The sequence below is a fragment of the Physeter macrocephalus genome, chromosome 18 (assembly GCF_002837175.3).
Source record: "Physeter macrocephalus isolate SW-GA chromosome 18, ASM283717v5, whole genome shotgun sequence".
Taxonomy (NCBI): Eukaryota; Metazoa; Chordata; class Mammalia; order Artiodactyla; family Physeteridae; genus Physeter; species Physeter macrocephalus.
The window spans coordinates 74,034,237-74,050,656 of record NC_041231.1 but is presented as its reverse complement, the minus strand read 5'-3'; the positions used below and the strand labels follow the sequence as shown (position 1 = coordinate 74,050,656).

General features: G+C 36.8%; 1 protein-coding gene across 1 annotated transcript in view; it reads left to right on the top strand.

Annotated features, from left to right (window-relative positions):
- The window catches only part of KIF6 (kinesin family member 6), a 419,927-nt gene that overhangs the window by 110,337 nt on the left and 293,170 nt on the right, over nt 1-16,420 (top strand). Inside the window, exon 6 of the mRNA XM_028479658.1 lies at nt 11,950-12,079. Within this exon, the coding sequence (XP_028335459.1) occupies nt 11,950-12,079 (130 nt within the window). The remainder of the gene's footprint in view (nt 1-11,949; nt 12,080-16,420) is intronic.

Below are 16,420 nucleotides of genomic sequence, written 5' to 3'. Positions count from 1 at the left end.
CAAATGCTAAAGGAACTTCTCTAAGTGGGAAACACAAGAGAAGAAAAGGACCTACAAAAGCAAATCTAAAATAATTAAGAAAATGGTCATAGGAACATACATATCGATAATTACCTTAAACGTGAATGGATTAAATGCTCCAACCAAAAGACACAGGCTTGCTGAATGGATACAAAAACAAGACCCATATGTATGCTGTCTACCAGAGACCCACTTCAGTCCTAGGGACATATACAGGCTGAAAGTGAGGGAATGGAAAAAGATATTCCATGCTAATGGAAATTGAAAGAAAGCTGGAGTAGCAATACTCATATCAGATAAAATAGACTTTAAAATAAAGAATGTTACAAGAGACAAGGAAGGACACTACGTAATGATCAAGGGATCAATCCAAGAAGAAGATATAACAATTATAAATATATATGCACCCAACATAGGAACACCCCAATACATGAAGCAACTGCTAACAGCTATAAAAGAGGAAATTGACAATAACACAGTAATAGTGGGGGACTTTAACACCTCACTTACACCAATGGACAGATCATCCAGACACAAAATTAATAAGGAAACAAAAGCTTTAAATGACACAATAGACCAGCTAGATTTAATTGATATTTATAAGACATTCCATCCCAAAACAGCAGATTACACTTTCTTCTCAAGTGCGCACGGAATATTCTCCAGCATAGATCACATCTTGGATCACAAATCAATGCTCAGTTTGTTTAAGAAAATTGAAATCATATCAAGAATCTTTTCTGACCACAACGCTATGAGATTAGAAATCAATTACAGGGAAAAAAACGAAAAAACACAAAGGTATGGAGGGTAAACACTACATTACTAAATAACCAAGAGATCACTGAAGAAATCAAAGAGGAAATCAAAAAATACCTAGAGACAAATGACAATGAAAACACGATGATCCAAAACCTATGGGATGCAGCAAAAGCAGTTCTAAGAGGGAAGTTTATAGCTATACAAGCCTACCTCAAGAAAGAAGAAAAATCTCAAAGAAACAATGTAACATTACAACTAAAGGAACAAGAGAAAGAAGAACAAACAAAACCCAAAGTTAGCAGAAGGAAAGAAATCATAAAGATCAGAACATAAATAAATGAAATGGAAACAAAACAACAGTAAAGATCAATAAAACTAAAAGCTGGTTTCTTGAGAAGATAAACCAAATTGATAAACCATTAGCCAGACTCATCAAGAAAAAGAGGGAGAGGATTCAAGTCAATAAAATTAGAAACGACAAAGGAGAACTTTCAACAGACATGGCAGAAATACAAAGCATCGTAAGAGACTACTACAAGGAACTCTATGCCAATAAAATGGACAACCTGGAAGAAATGGACAAATTCGTAGAAAAGTATAACCTTCCAAGACTGAGCCAGGAAGAAATAGAAAATATGAACAGACCAATCACAAGCACTGAAATTGAAACTGTGATTAAAAATCCTCCAACAAACAAAAGTCCAAGACCAGAGGGCTTCACAGGTGAATTCTCTCAAGCATTTAGAGAAGAGCTAACACCGATCTTTCTCAAACTCTTCCAAAAAATTGTGGAGGAAGGAACATTTCCAAACTCATTCTATGAGGCCACCATCACCCTGATACCCAAACCAGACAAAGATACTCCAAAAAAAGAAAATTACAGACCAATATCACTGATGAATATAGATACAAAAATCCTCAACAAAATACTAGCAAACAGGATCCAACAGCACATTAAAAGGATCATACACCATGGTCAAGTGGGATTTATCACAGAGATGCAAGGATTTTTCAATATACGCAAATCAATCAATGTGATACACCATATTAACAAATTCAAGAATAAAAACCATATGATTATCTCAATAAATGCAGAAAAACGTTTTGACAAAATTCAGCACCCATTTATGATAAAAACTGTCCAGAAGGTGGGCATAGAGGGAACCTACTTCAACATAATAAAGGCCATATACAACAAACTCACAGCAAACATCATCTCAATGGTGAAAAACTGAAAGCATTTCCTCTAAGATCAGGTAGAAGACAAGGATGTCCACTCTCACCACTATCATTCAACATAGTTTTGGAAGCCCTAGCCATGGCAATCAGAGAAGAAAATGAAATAAAAAGAATCCAAATTGGAAAAGAATAAGTAAAACTGTCAGTGTTTGCAGATGACATGATACTATACATAGAGAATCTTCAAGATGCCACCAGAAAACTACTAGAGCTAATCAATGAATTTGGTAAAGTTGCAGGACACAAAATTAATGCACAGAAATCTCTTGCATTCCTATACACTAATGATGAAAAATCTGAAAGAGAAATTAAGGAAACACTCCCATTTACCATTGCAACAAAAAGAATAAAATAGCTAGGAATAAACCTACCTAAGGAGATGAAAGACCTGTATGCAGAAAAGTATAAGACACTGATGAAAGAAATTAAAGACGATACAAACAGATGGAGAGATATACCATGTTCTTGGATTGGAATAATCAATATTGTGAAAAGGACTATACTACCCAAGCAATCTACAGATTCAATGCAATCCCTATCAAACTACCAATGGCATTGTTTACAGAACTAGAACAGAAAATCTTAAAATTTGTATAGAGATACAGAAGACCCCAAATAGCCAAAGCAGTCTTGAGTGAGAAAAACGGAGCGGGAGGAATCAGCCTCCCTGACTTCAGACTATACTACAAACCTACGGTAATCAAGACAATATGGTACTGGCACAAAAACAGAAATACAGATCAATGGAACAGGATAGAAAGCCCAGAGATAAACCCACGCACCTTTGGTCAACTAATCTATGACAAAGGAGGCAGTGGTATACAATGGAGAAAAGACAGTCTCTTCAATAAGTGGTGCTGAGAAAACTGGACAGCTACATGTAAAAGAATGAAATCAGAACACTTCCTAACACCGTACACAAAAATGGACTCAAAATGTATTAGAGACCTAAATGTAAGACCAGACACTGTAAAACTCTTAGAGGAAAACATAGGAAGAACACTCTATGACATAAATCACAGCAAGATATTTTTTGATCCACCTCCTAGTGTAATGGAAATAAAAACAAAAATAAACAAATGGGACCTAATGAAACTTAAAAGCTTTTGCACAGCAAAGGAAACCATAAACAAGATGATAAGAGAACCCTTAGAGTGGGAGAAAATATTTGCCAATGAATCACTGGACAAAGCATTAATCTCCCAAATATACAAGCAGCTCAAGCAGCTCAATATCAAAAAAACAAACAACCCAATCCAAAAATGGGCAGAAGACCTAAAAAGACATTTCTCCAAAGAAGACATACAGATTGCCAACAAACCCATGAAAGGATGCTCAACATCACTAATCATTACAGAAATGCAAATCAAAACTACAATGAGGTATCACCTCACACCAGTCAGAATGGCCATCATCAGAAAATCTACAAACAATAAATGCTGGAGAAGGTGTGGAGAAAAGGGAACCCTCTTGCACTGTTGGTGGGAATGTAAATTGATACAGCCACTATGGAGAACAGTATGGAGGTTCCTTAAAGAACTAAAAATAGAATTACCATATGATCCAGCAGTCCCACTACTGTGCATATACCCAGAGAAAACCATAATTCAAAAAGACACATGCACCCCAATGTTGCAGCACTATTTACAATAGCCAGGTCATGGAAGCAACCTAAATGCCCACCGACAGACGAATGGATAAAGAGGATGTGGTACATATAAACAATAGAATATTACTCAGCCATAAAAAGGAACGAAATTGGGTCATTTTTAGAGCCGTGGATGCATCTAGAGACTGTCATACGGAGTGAAGTAAGTCAGAAAGAGAAAAACAAATATCATATATTAACGCATATATGTGGATCCTAGAAAATGGTACAGATGAACCGGTTTGCACAGCAGAAACTGAGACACAGATGTAGAGAACAAATGTGTGGACACCAAGGGGGAAAAGCGGCGGGAGGTGGGGGTTGTGATGTGCTGAATTGGGAGACTGGGATTGACATGTATACACTGATGTGTATAAAATGGATGACTAATAAGAAAAAATAAAAAATAAACATAAAAAAGAAATAATAATGGTAATTAATATTTAGTAGAGGATATTTACCAATTGAAAAGAAAGAAGTTAATGTGGAAAACAAGACAAGAATTCATCACAACAGGCACTCAGTATATTTTGCACCTTTGAGGATTAAGAGGTACAAACTACTACATACAAAATAAATAAGCTACAAGGATATATTGTACAGCACAGGGAATATAGCCAATATTTTATAATAACTTTAAATGGAGTACAACTATATAATTAATCACTATTTTGTACACCTGAAACTAATATACTCTTAAATCAACTATACTTCAATTAAAAAAAAGAATATTTTACAGCTTTCAGTTTGGACCTGTTTTTCTTTTTTTTTTTTTTTCATGATGAAGTATTTAATTTTAGGTTCATAAAAAAATTGAGAGGAAGGTACAGAGATTTCCCATATACTCCCTACCCCCACACATGCATAACCTTTCCCATTATCAACATCACTCACCAAAATGACACGTTTGTTACAAAGAATGAACGTACATTGACACATCAAAATCACCCAAAGTCCATAGTTTAACATAGGTTTCACTCTTGGTGTTGTGCATTCCATAGGTTTGGACAAATGTGTAATGACTTATATTCACCATGATGGTATACAGAGTATTTTCACTGACTTAAAAATCCTCTGTATTCTGCCTAGTCATCACTACCCCTACCTCCACCCCTGGTGACCCCTGATCTTTTTATTATCTCCATAGTTTTGCCTTTTCCAGAATGTCATATAGTTGGAATCATACAGTATGTAGCTCTTTCAGACTGGCTTCTTTCACTTAGTAATATGCAGTTAAGCCTCCTTCATGTTTTTTCATGGCTTGATAGTTTATTTCGTTTTAGCACTGAATAATATTCCACTGTCTTTATGTACCAAAGTTTATCTATCCATTCATGTACTGATGGGCATCTTGGTTGCTTCCAAGTTTTTGGCAGTTACGAATAAAGCCTCTATAAATATCTGTGTGTAGGTTTTTGTGTGAACATAAGTTTTCAGCCTCTTTGGGTAAATACCAAGGACCATGAATGCTAGATGATATGGGAGGAATATATTTAGTTTTGTGAGAAACTACCAAACTGTAGTGACTGTACCATTTTGTGCATTCCCACCAGCAATGAATGAGAGTTCTTGTTGCTCCACATCCCAGCATTTGATGTTGTCAATGTTCCAGATTTTGGCCATTCTAATAAGTGTGTAGGGGTATCTCATTATTGTTTTAATTTCCATTTTCCTGATGACATATGACATGGATCATCTTTCGTATGCTTATTTAGCATCTGTATATCTTCTTTGAGATCCTGTTAAGGTTTTTGGCCCAGTTTTTAATTGGGTTGTTTGTTTTCTTATTGTTGAGCTTTAAGAGTTCTTTGTATATTTTGGATAACAGTCCTTTGCCAGATGTGTCTTTTGCAAATGTTTTCTCCCAGTCTGTGGCTTATCTTCTAATTCTTTAGACATTGTCTATTAATTTTAATGAAGTCCAGCTTATCAATTATTTCCTTCATGGATCATGTCTTTGATGTCATATCCAAAAAGGCATCACCACACCCAGGGCCATCTAGGTTTTCTCCTATGTTATCTTCTAGGAGTTTTATAGTTTTGCATTTTACATTTAGGTCTGTGATCCATTTTGAGTTAATTTTTATGAGTGGTGCAAAGTCTGTGTCTAGACTCATTTTTTTTTCGCTGACTATAGTTATGTGAGTCTATTTCTGGACTCTGTGTTCCATTCCACTGATCAATTTATCTATGCTTTCATCATTACCACTCTGTCTTGATTGCTGTGGCTTTACAGTAAGTCTTGAAGTTGGGTGGTGTTGGTCCTCCTACTTTGTTCTTCAATTTTGTTTTTGCTCTTCTGGGTCTTTTGCCTCTCCATATAAACATTAGAATCATTTTGTCAATATCCACAAAATAATGTGCTGGGATTTTGATTCGGATTGCATTGTATTTATAGATCAAGTTGGGAAGAACTGACATCTGGACAATATTGAGTCTCCCTCTCCACGAACATGGAATATCTCACCATTTATTTAGTTCTTTGATTTCTTTCGTCGGAGTTTTGTAGTTTTCTCATATAGATATTGTGCATATTTTGTTAGACATATCTAAATATTTCATTTTTAGGTACTAAGGTAAATGGTTTTGTGTTTTTAATTTCAAATTCCACTTGTTCATTGCTAGTACACAAAAAGCAATTGACTTCTGTATATTAACTTTGTATCCTGCAGGGTTACTCTAATCACCTATTAGTTCCAGGAGTTTTTTGTCAGTTCTTTCAGGTTTTCTGCATAGATCATCATGTCATCTGTGAACAAAGACATCTTTATGTCTTTTTTCCCAACCTGTATACCTTTTATTTCTTTTCTTGCATTACTGCATTAACAAGGACTTCCAGTATAATGTTGAAAAGGAGTGGTGAGAGGGGATATCCTTACCTTGTATCTGATCTTACTAAGAAAGCTTTGAGTTTCTCACCATTAGCTATCATGTTAGCTGTAGGTTTTTTTGTGGATAGTCTTTATCAAGTTGAGAACGATCCCCTCTATTCCTCGTTTACTGAGAGTTTTTATCATGAATTGGTATTGGTTTTTGACAAATGCTTGTTCAGCATCTATTAATATGATCATGTGATTTTTCTTTTTCAGTCTGTTGATGTGATGGATTATATTCACTGATGTTTGAATGTTGAACCAGTCTTGTATACCTGAGATAATCCCACTTGGTCATGGTATATAATTCTTTTTCTACATTGTTGGATTTGATCTGCTAATGCTTTACTGTGGATTTTTGCATCTATGTTCATGAGAGATATAGTCTAGAGCTTTCTTTTCTCGTTATGTCTTTGGTTTTGGTGTAAGGGTAATGCTGACCTCACAGAATGAGTTGGGAAGTATTTCTTCTGCTTCTCTGTCCTGAATGAGATTGTAGATAAGTGGTATAATGTCTTCTTTAAATATTTAGTAGAGAACCTGGTGTCTTTAGTAGGTTAAATGAAATAACTCAATGTAAAGTGTCATGTGATTGGCTATATTTTTCATTATCAGTAAGAAGATATAATATTAGATAAAACAAGAAAGAAAAGTTATCTTTTTCAAGTTACTAGAAAGAGTTTTCAAAATATCTCAATAGTGATCTTGAGAAAAAGTATCCATTACTTTTAGCCCATTTTGTCTAGGTTAAGACCAACACACAAATTTATTGCAGGTTCATAAAACTTTCTTAAGTGATATGTTTCAACTATTTATATTTTACAACAGAAGAAATCTTTTAGATTTTTAATCAATCTAAAGAAGGAGGGCTCCCCTTACATACTTCTAAAAATTTACATCTTCCCCCAAATCTTCCCTGTAGAGAGTTTCTGAAAATGTGTTTGGGTGGGGGAAAAAAGGAAGTTGGAAAACGATGAACTAGGTAATATTCTCTTTATTGAAATGAATGGTGCAGCTATGTTTACAATATGTGGGATTATTCAGTTATTTAGAAGAGCCTGATGGACACCCTCCCATTTTCGTGAGGGCTGCCTGCTACTGATGTTGTTCTAAGTCAAGGTAACTAGACTGAGCTATCTCTCATCTGTATGGTACCTTCATGTGATTATTAAAAGGCAACCCTGCCACCTGTTGAAAAATTGTTGTAATATGCTGGTTTTGTTGGAAGACACTTTACTGCCCCCTGACAGAAATAAGTCATAATAAATCTACAGACTCATGTGAATTGCACCATCTTGAACATGGTGCCGTTGTTCAGTGCCTGGCCTGCACCATCACATGGGGCACTTGCAAGTAGAAAAAAATAATAGAAATCACCATAGCAATATTTGTCTATAACATGAAAATGAGAAACCCGATTCACTGTAGTAACTCCTGGAAAGTCCCTGTTCAGCAAGTTGGTGTTATTGGAATGTTGTGGAGATGGGATGTAGGGTGGGGAGGGTTCTTTCATTGATGGTTTCCATTATTGGGAACAAGAGCTTGGCCATTGCTCTTTATGTCTTCCAGTCAGTTAGAAAGCCTAAAAATTCCAACTACTTAGCCAAATGGAAAAGAGTCTCTGTTTACAGAGAAAACACAAAGCTTGCTTCTTCTCCATCATTGAGCAGGCTGAGTATACTTAGCAGAACTTTTCCACTTAGGGGTCCAAGTTAAGGCTATCAGTGGCTTTTTGCTTGAAATCTAAACATTTTAGAAACATTTTGTAGAGAAAACTATTCACAGGCCCTTTCAAAAAGGAATCAGATAAATAGTTTGGGGGGTTTTCATCTTGGAATTAAGATGTTTATTTAAGAAACTCCAATAAAGCCCTCTTTCAAGCTATGAAAATTATAGTCAGAATCGAGTGGTGGACTGAGGATTCAGGAAATAGCTATTGATTTGTTAGAGAGCTGAGGGCATGGGGAGTGGCGGGGGGTGGGGAAGGGCCAGGAAAGGAAGCAACTCGAAGAGAAACTTTTGCTAATGATTCTTATTTCCTCCAACTTTGTAAAGCTTTCCACCAACAGCAGAGTTTAAAGCATTCTCACTCCCAGATTAGTCGACCTAGTCAAGAGGTAGTACCCAGCTCAGGCTGTACTTCTCTGAGTAAAGGCATGAGAGTGTGTGGGAGTGACAAATTGGTTGGGAGGCTTAAGTGCAAAAGGGATTTTCAATGAGGGCAGGCAGGGCAATAAGCGAAGGTCCAAAGCCTCATGCCCAAGGTATTGGGCAGAAACCAGGAAAGAATCTGAGGAGAAGAACTGGCAAGAGAGACCCTGATTAGAGAAAGTTGCACTGAAGAAGATTCCAGAAGGATGCCAGAGGTGGAGTCTTTTTATTAAAGCGTGCCCAACAGATGAGCCCAAAGCAGGGAGAGAGCCATGAAAGAAGCCAAACTAAACTGGACACCAAGCTGTCTTTTTATTTACTTTTCAAAACCTCCACGGGCAAGAAATCAGAAAGTAGTGAGGAAAACAGTATCAGAAAAGTGCCAGGGAAATGCCTGGTGATGAGTTACAGGGTTACAAAAGACGGCTGAGAGTTCTATACAGAAAAACTGGAAGCATGTGCATATTGTATTGTGATCAAAGTGACAAAGCTGGACGAGCACCTGGCAGTAAATATAGAAGTGTAATAGTTCTGAGGTAGGTTCACTGCAAATCAAAGGCTCTGAATGATTTAGAAGGAAAAAAGTAGCTTAGCCAAATGCTGCTGATGACATTTCATGCTTTCTACCTTATGCTTCTAACTATTCTTTGTAAATATAATCCTAAATCAGTGACCCATTTAGGTTGTCTAATAAATGAACACTTTTAGAGTTCCATACTTGCTTGTTTTCTGCATTCATTTTAGTGAAGTAATGGTGAGGAGATTATGTATGATATATCATTTAGATTTTGTTTTGATTTAGCAATAATATAAACTCTATGGATGTTTAGGAATATCCATAATCCCCAGTTGAGCTTTAGTTATTGTTGTGGTTAATGGGTGGCTTAGCTGCACGGTCAGGGGAGTAGAAAAGAAACTTCCCATGGAAGGACAAGTTTTTTAAAATTCACAGGGACCTTGCCTATTAGTAGATATGGCCCAAAGTGACTTCAGCTCCAACCAGTCAAATGAGTAACTCTCCGCTTTGGGCTTGGGGTGGAGCTGGGTGGAGAGTAAAGATAAAGAAACCAGAAACCTCCTCCCCCTATGTCCACCTTGTGTGGTCGTTAAAGATGAAGTCAATGGCTCTCAACCTTGGCTGCACACTAGAATCACCTGGAGCCTTTACAGATTCTGATACCCAGTCCACGCCCCAGAACAGTCAAATCCGAACCTCTTAGGAGGACACCTGGCACCGGTGTGTTGTTTTAAGTTCTGTAGGCTATTCCTGTGTGCAGCCAGGATTACAGCTGGATTACAGAAGACAGTGCAGGTCCCTGGCATGCTTTTTGGTGCCCAGTGAGTGTGAGCATCCTCGTCTTTGAATTGTTTCCTGCTCCCCCACCTCTCCCTTTTCTGAACTTGCACAGGTTGGTTTTGTATCAGACTTGGTCTTACAACATGTACCACAGGTGACTTTGCCTCAGAGTTGGAGAATTTGTTTTCTTCCTCCTGTTGAAAAAGACAGAACTCTCTTCTTTTCTCACTTCTAATATACTGCCTCATCACTTATTTCATGATTTCATCTTCCTTCCAATATTACTTAACTTCTTTTTACCTTTAAGACCTAGAATCTGTGGATTTAGAAGAATTCTAACGTCTGTGTCCCTAGGGATTGAATTTAGGCAAACCTTCTCGAGCATATCAGAAGGATCAGGGTGGAAGTAAAGCTTAAGGAATAAAGGGGGTTCCTAAAAATAGAGCACAATTCATCTATTTCAGTTAAAAATGCCTTAATGTTTTCTAAGCATTTTTTAACTCAAGCATTTTTAATAAGCTCACTATGAGTCTTGTTGAAAAATAAATATATACTTGTTTTCATTAAGGGAAGAGATATTTTTCCATCTTAGGTGGTATTGTTGAAGGAGACAAAAAGGAGTCCAAAACTTGGCAACAGACTAGATTATTAGTGACATATTGGTCACAGAGGTGCTGGTAGAGCTACATTTTCTTCCTGCAATTAGTATTTTAAGTGCCCACAAATTACATATGAAAGTCCAGATAAACTCCTTACAAAACGGAAGACTGAAAAATTATGGTCTTTGCAAAATCTTCATTTTTAAGGTTTTATAAATGTGCTTTTGTCAATGGCAAGTGACACATGTCCACTTGCTAGTTGTACTTTGAAGGGAGAAATAATGCTAAACGATGCCAACCTTTATCTATTATCATCAGTTCCACATGCTATAAGCAAGTGCAGATATCTGGAGATACACTTGCAACGCTTGTGAATTACAGATTTCCTTTCTTCAACAATTTTTAAGAAAATCAAGAAGGCAAAACTCAAGAAGCACAAGGGAGCTCTCTTTAGTAACTTTATTGCTTGAATCTGTAGGCATTCGAAGCAAGACTGTGAGGAGTTTAGCCAAATTGTGCTCATTTGCAGAAAATCCTAAGAGGAGTCTAAGGAGAGTACTGACTAAGCCAACTCTCGAAACAGGGTTAGAATTCACCTGGGAGGAAGTGGTGTTGGCACCAGGATGCCCACTGAGGCAGTTGTAATAGATGAATGTAATTCCAGACCTAAAGCTCTTACTGTAAGGATTCAGTGGAAGGAAACGTGATGTTGTAAATGAAAAAAAGTCAAGAAATACATCTGATGGACATAAAAATAATAATTACAAACTAAAATTTTATTACAAGACTTCTTGAGAATTCTAAACTCACCTTGATAAGAAAACTAGACAAGGGAACAACTCCTAGAGGGATAACAGACGCCTCAATTTTCATCATGCTTAAATGGATGAGCTAACCAGTTTGAAATGTCATGTAAATTGAAAATGATATGAAATTGAACAAAAGGGAAAAATTAGAAGGAGAAAAATTTGTGCATTACCTACGTAAGAAACTGAATTATGACAGAAAAATACTATATAGCCAAGTTGCCTAATATAGCTAGAAGGTTAACTATTTGCATTTTTAATTCAATAAGAATATGTATTTTAAGATGCTTTGGGGTTCTGATGATTACCAAGACAGATGGCTTTAAATCAGGAGCTTGTAATATACTTTTCAGCCCCAAAGCTATTTGGTAGTACTGTCAAGGGAATGTCAGTGTTTGATGCTAATCCAGTACTGTCTGGCGTCTTGTGTACTATTGGATTTTATAAATTCAAGACATCGTACATACAGCTTTTAAAAAAGAAAACTGTAAGAAAGACTTGAAGTTCTTTTCATTCTCAAAGTGCCTTGTGTTGTTGCTTCCCATTTCCCTAGGAAAGTGACAGTATTGGAGGACCCCGATCAGATTATCCACCTGAAAAACTTGTCTCTTCATCAGGCAACCACAGAGGAAGAAGCTCTGAATCTGCTTTTCTTAGGAGACACCAACAGAATGATAGCAGAGGTAATAAGCATTTCTCTGCAAGCTGTTTTTTGCACATTATAAGATACAATAGAATTTTAGGGGTAGCAATGACTTTAAAAATAATCTCATCCCAATTTCATGTTAGGAGAAGGAAACCTAGATCCAGAGAATTGAGATTTTCCCAAGGTCTTCCAGCTAGTTAATGAGCAGGGACAAAAATCTAGTCGTTTTTAGTTTTATATTTTTAAATTTTCTACAAATTGATTTGCAGCTAGTCAGTGACAACTCATCAAAAGTCTTAATTATAGGAATTTTTGCATAATTTTTGAAACTTAAAATACATAGTTCATTCTTCCTAACCTCCAGTCATCCATGTATTGGCATATGTTTACCTATCCATGTATTTTCATGTATTTAGTGAATTAATATTTGTAAAGAATTTAGAATAATGTATGGAACATAGAAAATGCTCTATGCATTTGCAGCTATTGTTGGCAGATTCAGGAACACTGCCATGGTATGTAGTATAAGTATGTCTCAGCGTGATATTGGGGATATACTTATACTAAAAACTATTTGTTGTTAATCTGACATTCAAACCTAACTGAGCACCTATATTTTACCTGGGAACCGTAGTCTGGAGCCAGGATTGACCCAACTCAGTCTTGGGCCCTAACCTCAACCAGTTACTGATTGGAGATGGAGGGTCACAAAGGTCTCATCCAGCGACACTGCAGTGAAAGGAATTAAGTGGTTGCGGTAGTGGTGGTGGTGATGTGGGAACAGTTCCCCAAGTGAACAGCTCACCGTGATCACGGGCACTTTCCTTTATAAACCACACTCCCCGGGTTCTGTGTTCTACCTTGTCTCTGATGACAAACAATAGGTGAGGACAGTAAGCTGGGAGGAGAAGTAGTCTGAGAAAGTCTCCCTCAAGTGACTTCTTTTCTGCCCCATTTTCACCCTCTGGAATGTACCACCTTAAATACAAGATAGATAAATGGAAAGAAAAGTCAGGTAGTGAAAGCATGGTGTTGACATCTGTTATTGTGTTGGGACCTTAGTTTTGTTGTTGTTGTTTTACTAGTTCTGCATCAGTACTTTTCAATAGACTAACTTAAATAAGTTGAGCTTAGGTGCCACATATAATATGGATTTGAGGACCCTTAAATTATTATTTTTATTTAAAGAGAGCGGTACATAGTTTTTAATTTCAGAATATCTTCTTTTGTTTACATTATTTTGCATTTGTGTATTGCTTCAACATTTTGCCCGTGCGATCATCCGTGATGCTCTTCTCACAATAATTGAAGAGAAAGGAATAAAGGCAGATTAAGAATTAGGGAGTGTAATAATGAAAGATTTAACATGCCCCACTAAAAATCCTCCTCCTCCATACACAGTTTAATAAACAGCAAACAGAGCGGTACAGACTAGAGATGGGTCCTGCCCACCAATGGAATATGAAACAGGAAAAAGGTAGATCCATAAATGCTATTGGAAAACACAGGGAAACTTGTCCCTGCCTCACTGCTGACCTTATTCCTGAGGTGACGCATCCCTAGAGGACTCCAGGCCTCATCCTCACAATTACGTCCCCTCATCTTTAATGGGTCAGGGAGGACTCCTGGTCCTGGTTCACTATGACCTCTATTAGCTAAAAACCTTGGCCATTTGCTGTTTTAAAGTTATGCCTTAACTTTAGCCAACTGCATCTTTTCAGACTACTGTAAAATCTTGAGGACCTTAAGCTTCCTTTGTACAAGGTTATCTGTCATGTCCTGTCACCTTACAAAGTTCCAAAAGTCTTTTCCTATTATTTACTGTTGAGTGTTTAACAATACTATAAATAGCTGAAACATGAAGAAGTCCAATTCTAACAATGTTGGTTATGCATTATTTTAAAAATTTATTCACTTTTTTCCTGTGTGAAGCCTGATTTCTTTTAAACAAAATCTAATAGGTTTTGGATGTTTCTGTGCTTGGCTTTTATTTTTTTCTTTGGTAATAGCTACCATGTTATATCAAGAAGCTGCTCAATAGACTTGGCATTGTTATAGATGCTTTATATATGTATATATTATTTCTGATTCTTATTTTATAGATGGAAACTAAGGCTCAAAGAGTTACACTACTTGCCCAAGGTCACACAACTAGTAGGTGGCAGAGCCAGGTTTCAGCTCCAAGTCCGACCGTTTCAGAAGCTTATGTTCTTTCCTTACACCACAGTTCACAAGTTCAATAATCAAATTGACATATGTTAGATTTTTCAAGTGAGGATACATTTCTGAATTATTTTTAAAATATAGCAGGTATGTAGCACTTCAGTTTATCTCTTGAATTCATTGAAAGCAAATACATAAAAATATAAATGAAGAGTAACTGTCAATCCCTGGAAATACTTTATTATTCAGTCTCCAGAGAGGCATGTTTTAGATTACAACCGAGCTGTCAGAATGTAATTTGTCAGCACAGAACGAGCTTACCAGGATAAAAAGAACACACTAATCATTTTTTTTTTAAAGGCAAGTTTCCCAGTTTCCCATTTACATAGAGAAATCCAGAAGTTGCCATGGTAACCAGAAAACATTTGCAAAACAAAGTCTAAATATGGGGACCCAAAGTGGAGAGCTCTTCCCTTTTAAGTTCTCTACTTATAGCCAGCATTTTAAGGAAAAGTTATTAAAAGTAGCTTTATCCTCTTCTTATTTTTAGAACTCACTCTTAAATAATTTCTGTAATCCTACCAATATTTTCAATAAAACGTGATTATGTCCTTAGGGTAAATTTTTTCAAAAGTTGATTTGCTGTACCAAAGAGAATAAATATTGTGAAAGCTGAACTGTGTGTGACCCAGTGTCAAAGCCCACCAGTAGCAAGTATAACTTGGTACCTTTTTGTCTTATCATTGAAATGTTGCTCTCAATTAGTCACATCTAACTGAACAAAACATTCTGCATTTGATTGTTAGGCCCTGCACAGTCCCATTGCTGGAACTGTTTGTTCAGCCCTGCCCACGGTCTAGAGCACTCTGTCCCCAAGTATGGCCCAAGGATAACTTGTATTAGGATACCCCATGGTAGTCAAAAGACACAGTTTCCTGGATCCCATATCTGATGGATAGATTCAGAATCTCTGCAGTGGAGCCCAGGAATATGCATTTTAGCATTTCAAATGTGCTCAGTCTAAATTTGGGGGCAGTTTGGGTTTTACCATTAAGAAGCTGGTTGAAACCCACTCCCAGAGAAGTATGTGATCAGATACATATTCTGTACCCTCACCAACATCACAGGATTTGAAAGTTCTGCCAATTTGGTAGGCCAAAAAAAATTTGTTTTAACTTGCATTTGTGATTACCAAATTATTTTATATCTTTATTTGCCATTTGCATTTCCGTTTTTGTTTATGTGCTCTACTTGCTCTTCTCTTGGAGTGTCAGGGTAGGTCTGGTTGATTTGTTGACTCCATGAGGGCTGGCACTTGGTCTTGTTCACATTTGCCGCACCTAGAAACAAAGCCTGATATATAGTAGAAGCTCAGTAAATAATTGTTGAGTGAATGAACTTTAAAGATAACTTTTGCCTTTGTCATATATTTAGCAAACATTGTCCACCATTTTATAAATTTTCTTTTAGTTTTCATTTCTTTTTTTTTAACATAGTCAATCTTTTTATTTTACGGTTTCTCCTTTGGATGCCATGCTTAGAAATGCAATAGCTCACTGATGAATAATTCTACTTGTTAGAAAGTGTTTTGTTTTGAATTGAAATCTGATGCCCAGTTGCATGTACCCCATTGTTCCCATTTTGGCCGGGGACATGGAATGGGATGGTCATCATCAGGTTGGAGTGGATTTTATCGGAGGTTTCTGGAGCATGGGGATTTCACCTGGATCTTGACAGAAGCTGTACTGAATTAACAAAATCAGATGCTACCTCTAGGAGCAGTCTCCACTGATAAAAGTGCCATTTAACTATTCATTTTAGGGAGTCATAGTGTTGCTCAAAGTGAATAATTAGACTAATATGGCCTTCTTTTACAAGCCAATTTGGAGAAGATAATAGTGTTCAGGGTCCTTTCCACCAAAACTTCACAGTAGTGTCTGTTGAAGGTTAAATTGTCTCACCCTGTCAAATTCCTGTGTTGAAGCCCTAACCTCTAGTACCTCAGAGTGATCTTATTGAGAGATGGGGTCTTTACAGAGGTGATCAAGTTAAAATGTGGTCATTAGGTTGGGCCCTAATCCAATATGACTGGTAACCTTATAAAATGGGGAAATTTGGAGACAGACTCATACAGAGAGAAGGTGCCCTGTGAACATGAAAACAGTCATCTACAAGCCAAAGAGAGAGGCCTGGAACAGATCCTTTCCTTATAACC